At 44.6% G+C, this 8,313-nt stretch overlaps 1 protein-coding gene across 1 annotated transcript in view; it reads right to left on the bottom strand.

Moving 5' to 3' along the window:
* Positions 1–6,303: 6,303 nt before the first annotated feature.
* Positions 6,304–8,313, bottom strand: part of Nr1h4 (nuclear receptor subfamily 1 group H member 4) — a 44,988-nt gene continuing 42,978 nt past the window's right edge. The window contains exons 8-9 of the mRNA XM_005358194.3: positions 8,131–8,244; positions 6,304–6,805 (exon numbers count right to left, since the gene is read on the bottom strand). Of these exons, the coding sequence (XP_005358251.1) occupies positions 6,567–6,805; positions 8,131–8,244 (353 nt within the window). The 3' untranslated portion in view covers positions 6,304–6,566. The remainder of the gene's footprint in view (positions 6,806–8,130; positions 8,245–8,313) is intronic.

Raw genomic sequence — 8,313 nt, 5'->3', positions numbered from 1 at the left:
CACACACACACACACACACACACACACACACACACACACACACACACAGAGGTCGGGGAGGAACAAGGTTAGAGGTATGCACTCACAAACAAGGAATGCCAAGAGCCACTATAAGAATCTGGGAGACTCCAGAGAAGATTTTCTTGGAGACTTTGGAGGGAGCTGGGCTCTGCTAGAGTCCTGATTTTAGATTTCTTTGGAACTATGGAAGGGTAAGAGTCTGCTGTTTAAAACTGCCAAACTCATGGGAATTCAGGGACTCCAGGGGACAATGCCACCTCTCTCTGAACAGAGACATAAAACTAACCACACGGTAAGCACACCAACATGAGAATGTGCTCCCCAGCCCCCTGCTCCATCTCTAAGATGTCACAGATGTTAATGGGGGCTCATGGAAACCACATTCTCTCGGAAGTAGCAACAAGTTTCCATTGCATTTAGTTACATGTAATAGAAAAAATCTTCAAACTCATTTCAGAAAAACTCAAAAGCGAAATGATTAATTTTATGAAAAAATTCTCTAGATTCATGCCAAGTGCGATCTGAGATTTCAAATAACATTGAATGTTTGAATAAAAATACCCTCACAGGCTCATAGAGTTGAACACTTTGTCTGCAGTTGGTAAACTACTTGGAAGGGGTGGTATCTTTAGACTGGGTGTGTCCTCATTGGCGAAAGTGTGCTGCTGGGGGTGGGGTGGGCTTTGGGGGCAGATTGCTCACTTGTGTTCTGTCTCTCTCTCTCTCTCTCTCTCTCTCTCTCTCTCTCTCTCTCTCTCTCTCTCTGCCTGAGGCTCACAGCTATTTCTTCAGCACTATGCCTACCTGCTTGCCTCCATGGTCCCCACCATGCTGATAAGGGACTCATCCTCTGAGACTGTAAGCAAGCCCCCAATCAATTGGTCGTGGTGTCTCCTCATGGCAATAGAACACTAAGACAATCAGAATCTGGTGCCTGTCGGCTCTCCACTAAGTGTTGTCATTACTCTCAGATTGTCTTAAAAGGGTATAAGATGTCTTCCACAAAGTCTACATTTCTGTAGGCTCCACTTTAAAAAACTGAATAACTGTATAGTGCTCAGGTTAGAAAACACAAACCGCTCCAGGTGCTTCAAAAAGAGGCAGTTCAGCCTGGACTTGGTTTCACAGGGAATGGAAATGCAGAGGAGGTAAAAAGGAGCCAATGGTGTGATCCAGGGATGTGAGCCAGCAGGGAGTCTCTACGGTTCTGAACTTGGCAGTCCAAAGAAAGTGCTCAAAAGCCGGAGACGCCAGCAGCAGGGTTTGTCCTGTAGGACTGGGAGCCATGTGGAAGATGCCATCTTCACCAGAGAGCAAGGAGGGAAACATCCTGTCATCTTTCCAGTACCTTCCTTGATGGAAGCTGGCCAAAGCCAGCTGATCCGGGGGGGGGCACATATAAGATGCAGCCTGTTTGGAATTAGCTGTCCTTCCCAGTGCAAAGAGAACTGAATGGGCATGGTAGGTATGAACACAAATACTTTAGTTAGATCTTCCATTCTTTCTTCCTTCCTTCCTTCCTTCCTTCCTTCCTTCCTTCCTCCCTCCCTCCCTCCCTCCCTCCCTCCCTCCCTCCCTTCCTTCCTTCCTTCCTTCCTTTCTTCTGTGAAATAGCAAGTATCTTCCCGATTTCTATGCTAGAAACATAGCTCCTGGATGTTGGGTTGGGTCGAGGTAAACTCTTTCCGTCTCCCATTCTGGGACTCTCAGCTCTCCAGGCAAGCTTCTCGTGGCAGACGGCCGACGATAGATGGGAAAGCAGCAAGCAGAGACATGCAGCTCTCCAGAAAGCTCTGAACTGGCATATCGTCACTTCAACACACATTCCAAAGCCAGCTACGCAGACAAGCCCAACTTCAGTGGGTGGAGGCTAATGTTCTTCCCAGTCTTGTATAAAGTGTTAACGAGAACAGAGTCCTGTTTACAAATTTGTAGACTCAGATAAAAGGATCTACACACAGACCAAGCGGGAAACTCAAGGATAATTTTATTGGAGTTTGCAATTAAAAGAAAAACAACAGGGTAGGTAGCTATTTGGGGAAGATGACTAAGAGGAAGAAAGTAATGCTCTCTGAGTTATAGGCCAAGAAAGTAGACAGGTCTGCCAACAGCTGCTGTGTGTGTGTGTGTGACTCAGAAACAGAGTAAGAATGTTCAACAGCTGACATGGGAAATCCTTCTGCATATGTGCTTCTTTTATTGGTTAATGAATAAATAAGCTGCTTTGGTCTGTGATAGGGCAGACTAGAGCTGGGGGGGGGAACTAAACTGAATGCTGGGAAAAAGTAGGCGGAGTCAGAGAGACGCCATGTAGCTGCTGAAAAAGACAGATGTGGGAATTTTGCAAGTAGGGCACAACCTCTTGGTGATGCACAGATTAATAGAAATGGATTAATTTAAGATACAAGAGCTAGCTAGAAATATGCGCAAGCTAATAGGCCAAGCAGTGATTTAATTAAGGCAGTTTCTGTGTGACTATTTCGGGTCTGGGTAGCTAGGAATGAACAAGCAGTTTCCACTAACAAGCCGCTAAGAGAAACAAAGTCATACTCTCTGTGTTAGGGGCCAGTAAAGTACACGGATGCAGCACTGGCAGTCTGTCAACAGTTGTGGGGTGTGTGTATGCGAGTGTGGCATTGCATGGCATTCACCCTAATTTCAGCCAAATCAAAGAGATGCAGAGGACAAGGTGAGAGGACTTAGGAGGCAGGGAGCTTCCACATCCCCCTTTCCCAGCATGTCACCCTCCAAACACCCCAGTATTTTCACCAACCCAGAGTTTTCCAAATCCCATTATTGGGAGAAGGGGCAGATATGGAGACTCCACTGCACAGACATGATGTATTTTATCTTTGGCCTTTGGTGATGAAATCTGATCCCCATTCTTTTGGGGAATATTATTTTTGGTGTGTAACTTTGTTTGTGCATTTGTTTAACTCTGAAGCTGTGTTACTGTGCCTGTCTAAAGCACCTGATAGTCCTAATAAAGAGATGAAAAGGCCAATAGCGAGGCAGGACCAAGGATAGGTGGGGCTGGCGGGCAGAGACGATAAATATAAGGAGAACCATGAAGAAGAAAAACCAGGAGCAAGAGAACAAGGAGAGGAGGATGTCAGGTGCCAGCCACCCAGCAAGCCACGGAGAAAGAAGTAAAGATAGGTATTCAGAAATAAAGAAAGATAAAAGCCCAGAGGTAAAAGGTGGATGGGATAATTTAAGGTAAGAAATGCTAGCAAGAAATAAACCAAGCTAAGGTGGGGCATTCATAAGTAATAACAAGCCTCTGTGTATGTGGTTTATTTGGGAGCTGGGTGGTGCGCCCCTCAAAAAGCCAAAAGAGTAAAACATTACAACAGCATTCCCCATGCCCTGGAGGTTGGGGGTTGAGACTGAGAATCCTAGCCCTTTAACCATCCCAAAGCTGTCTAGGGGCCCACCAAGTCTTTGGTGGAGTTGAAGAATTGATAGTTATAGTTTTCCTTAGTTGTGACAAAAAGATAACATAGGTATAAATATTGTAACTGTAATTCTTGCTTGATACCTGTTTTGTTATATGTAATTTTGCTATGTTAAAGTTAAAACCTTCCTTTTCATTTAAACAGAAAAAGGGAGGTGATGTGGGATTTCCCCTCTGTATGCTGTGAATACCACTGGTTAATAAAGAAATTGTCTTGAGCCCCTGATAGGGCAGAACTTAGGTGGGTGGAGAAAACTAAACTGAAAACTGGGAGGAAGAAGGCAGAGCCAGAATGAGAAGTCATGGAACCACTGCCAGAGACAGGCATGTTGAAACCTCGCCGGTAGGCCACAAACCTCACAATAAAATATAAAATAACGGAGATGGGTTAATTCTAGATGTAAGAGCTAGCTAGCAAGACGCTTAAGTCATTGGCTAAACAGTGATTTAATTAATACAGTTTCTGTGTGACTTATTTCAGAAGTCTGGGTGGGCGGGAAACAAACAAGCGGCCTTCCTACAACCAAGTCACTGTCTCAGCGTGAGCTCAGATGTGACCAAAGGAAGCACACCATGAGTATCACATCATGTTCCTACCCTACCGCTGAATGATGCAGGGCTAATTCAACACACAAAATCAATAAAAATAAATAAATCATATAAACAGACTTACGGACAAAAAAAAAATGACAAGATCGTCTCAGTATCACAATAGCTGCAGAAGAAGTCTGACAAAATCCAGCAGGCTTTCATGGTGAAAGTCCAAGGGAGGGAGGGAGGGAGGGAGAGAGAGAGAGACTGGAGTGAATATACCTCAATGTAATAATAGCTCTATATAACAGGTCCATTATCTTAAATGGAGAAAAACTCAAAACCACCCTTTTAAAACCAGGGATGAGGCAGGTACCCCTACCTCTGTCTGCAACTCCTGAGTTCTGAGAGTTTCTGAAGCTGGGCCTGGAATGAGGAACCAAGTCCCAAACTGTTCTCTCTCCCGTGGTGTCACAGTTATGCCCCACATGGTAAGCATAGCCTTTGCTACTGCAAGGTTTTGACCACTTCAATACACCCAGACCAGCAGGATGAAGTTATCTGCAGTGCCCACAAGTTCCCACTTCCCCTATGTGTAGCCTGTGGTCCAGAGATGCCAAACCACACCCGGTCCCCCAGACTGACTCTTCCCTTTCAGGCATTAAGAAAACCGACTTCAGCTTTAATTCTGTCTCTTGTCCAGTGAATGAAATTCTAAACAATGGACTTGGATGTCTGCATTTTATAGTGGTGGGCTTGACCTCTTTCCCTCTAGTTCTGGCCTCCTTTGTCTCCGCCCCTTCTTTCACCTGGGCCCATAGAAAGATTCTGTGAATCCCAGGGGAAATGTTACCTGGGCTGTGGGACTGTCTCTGGTTTCTGTCTCAGCCCCTCCCTACTTTCTGCTGGACTCATTTGCAATTCTCTCCCAGAAGTGACAGGATCATAACAGTCTCTGTACACTCCATGGAAATTAGCGAAGGAATATTACATCCAAAGAGGACTTCCTTGTGGCGTCAAACAGAACCCAAGCGGTGCTATTTGAATTCTAGGGTTGCTTTGTGTTTCTCTATAGAAACCCGTTGCTTACTAGACAAGCTCCATTTGGACTTATTTCAGGGGAAGGGGACATTTCTGCTCATTGCCTACAGAAGGAGTTCTGTTGTATTAGGCAAAGGAGGATGGGGAGAAGACAGTCACACTTGAATAAGGAAGGAAGGAAACGAACTGCTTCCTGCTTTGGGGAAGGATAGAACAGCTGTGCACCCAGCTGTAGGAGTGAAAACAATGAGAAAAAAAAAATGACAAACTGTGTGCTGAAGCCAGAGAGACGGCAGACTGTCCCGTCGCAACTGTTATCTGGGTGCTCTATCTGGAAATGCTGCTTCAGGGATCTGGCTGCATGGGGGGAGCTGACGGCATGAGAGGGGTCTGACCACATGGGGGGGGGGCTAACTGCATGGGAGGGGTCTGACTGCATGGGAAGGAGGCACTGATTGCATGGAAGGGAGGGTCCTGAGTGCATGGGAGAGACTGTGACTGCATGGGAGGGGGCTCTGATGGCATGGGAGAGGTCTGACTGCATGGGAGAGACCGTGACTGCATAGGAGGGGGCTCTGATGGCATGGGAGGGGTCTGACTGCATGGGAGGGGGTGTGCTACCGGGAATGTTGTAGGCAGAAAACCATTAACTTCCAGAACAATCAGAAGGCTATCATAAATGAATATCAACCATGGCTTCCCCAGGAACACAAACATCTCCTTTCTAGTCCAAGAGTTTACTTTCTGTGACTCAAGAATGATGTGGGAGGTCCTTCTGTATATGTGTTGCTTCTATTGGTTAATGAATAAAGCTGCCTTGGCCTATGACAGGGCAGAATATAGCCAGGCTGGAAGACATATATAGAGAGAAGCAGAGTCAAAGAGATGCCATGTAGCTGCCAAAGGAGAAAGGACCTGGCAAGCCACAGCCTTATGGCAATACACGGAATAATAGAGATGGGTTCATTTAAGATGTAAGAGCTAGCTAGACGTACACCTAAGTCATTGGCTAAACAGTGTTGTAATTAATACAGTTTCTGTGTGATTATTTGGGTCTAGGCCGCCAAGAACAAAAGAGCAGTCTCCACTTATACAATAAGATGTCCATCATCACTTAAAGAAATACTTGTCAATTTTTTTCTCCAAGAGAGAAGTCTGTTGCCGTTACATTTAGTTTATTGTCTCAGTTGAAACAGCTCTTTAATAAAATATACCTGTAATATGTCAAATGAGGAATAAAATGAGGTTGTCCCTAGTTCAGCGGACAGAACTGAAGTAACAATTGATTGAATTAGGCAAACAGGGCATGTCAACGGGGTTTCCTGAAGCCTTGTAAAATGTGGTGTAGAGAAAGCAATTCTATCTAGCCTGTATTTACAACTGTGGGAGTTACACAATTGCTGCATAAATATTCACTGAGATTCTTGAGTGAAACCAGGTACAAATGAAATAAGGGAAGTCAGGCCTCAGATTTGTGTCCCAAGGAGGACCGGGAGCTAGTCCTTCATCCTGCACATCACTGCACATCCCAGATCTCACAGAGGAGTGGGGTGAACTTGTGGTCATTCACCCTCCAGGACATCAGCATCTCTGCGTGGTGATGGTTGAATGTGCGAAGCTCCGTCAAGCGGCCCAGGAGACAGGCAAAATGCTGAGGGTTCTCGGGCTGGTGAATCTTGCACAGTTTTTGTAGAACATCAAGCAGAGGTTCCTGAAGCTTCTCCACTGCCTCTCTATCCTTTATGTACTGTCTGTCTATTAGAGGGTTCGAAATAAAACAGCAAGATAAAAAGGCAAAAAAACATCAATTGGGCATAATTATGACAGTGGCTAAGCTTTTAAACATCTTTATAAATGTTGTATGCTTAAATGTACAAAATTTTCAATGCAATAAAGTTACATGCATGTACACACACACACACACACACACACACACACACACACACATATATATATATATAGTGGACTTACATGTAATCCTAGATGTGGAGCATCAAATGCTCCCAGAAGTTCCCCTAAACTCCCTTCCCAGTCAAAGTCCTTGAAGGGAACCCACATAATAGGTGTAAGCATTCTGTCTCAGGGGCATCCTCAGACTTCCTGGGACATAGGGGATCAATGTGTGTAACTCTAGAAGGCGCTGCCAAACAGGTTTTTTTCAATCATAATTATTAATGCCCAAGGAATACCAACAAGCAGCTGCCCAATTCTCACATGTGACAATCATTTAAGGCTCACACACTGTGTTTTACAAACTACGAATACAGTAGTATTCGCACCCAAATTAGTAAAGTCAACTTGGAAAGGACATTTTGTGCAGGGAGATACTTATTCATTTCTACAATTTTGGAAACAACAAGAAAATTGGCAAAAATCCAACTGTACAGACACAGGGAAGATGTAGGGTGTGTTTGTTGGGCCATAAATGGAACACAGGGCATCCCATTAACAAAAGTCTTGTAAAGAACTTTCTGAAGGATGGAATTTTGCTGTTATAACGGTTATGATTTCTTTGCTATCCCCGCTCAAGGGTCAGCCTCTGGCCTCTGTGAGCAGCTCATGGACAAGCCGTTCCTTCTCCTCTCACCTCCCGCCCATATATTCTCACTGCTACGAGGTTCTGAGATGATTCCCACCGTGCACCCTAGGCTGAGCTCCAGTTTGGACTCCTCCTCCATCAGCTCCCAGGCACAGAAATTGCTGGCATGAGTCACTGTGTCTGTCTCTTGTTATTGCATAGTTTGTGAAATTCTACTTGCTTTAAAGAAGGTGTTATCTTCCTCGTTCGTTGAGAACAAGAAATAGCCATGTAGACGTGGTATCCAATTCACTCCTAACGTCTAGAGCCATATTCTCTAGGTAGGAGGTGTTCAATAGGCAGTTACGGAAACCAGAGGGTAATATTTTTAAAAAATGCTGAAAAGGTATATTAAAATATTAATGATGTTCTATCTGAATAGTAAAATTATGGCCCATTTTACCTTGTTTGTATCTCTCTGCTTTGTTTAATACACACTGCTATGCCTGTCCCGAGAAAGAAGTGAGCAGTATGGAAATCCAAAATGCAATAGGAAAATTACCTGGAGAGAGGATGACGATCGCCGTCAGCAGCGCGTACTCTTCCTGGGTCATTTTCAGTTCCCCGACACTTTTATAAAAACTAAACATGGGCGTTATATATTCATCAGAGATGCCTGTGCAGAAATTGAAAAACACACAGTTACAACAAAAGGCTTTTAACTTTGGTTATCGTTATTGCAAGC

Source organism: Microtus ochrogaster, chromosome 24 (assembly GCF_000317375.1).
Source record: "Microtus ochrogaster isolate Prairie Vole_2 chromosome 24, MicOch1.0, whole genome shotgun sequence".
Classification (NCBI taxonomy): Eukaryota; Metazoa; Chordata; class Mammalia; order Rodentia; family Cricetidae; genus Microtus; species Microtus ochrogaster.
The sequence above is the reverse complement of the archived record's forward strand: the minus strand, read 5'-3'. Positions and strand labels throughout refer to the sequence as shown.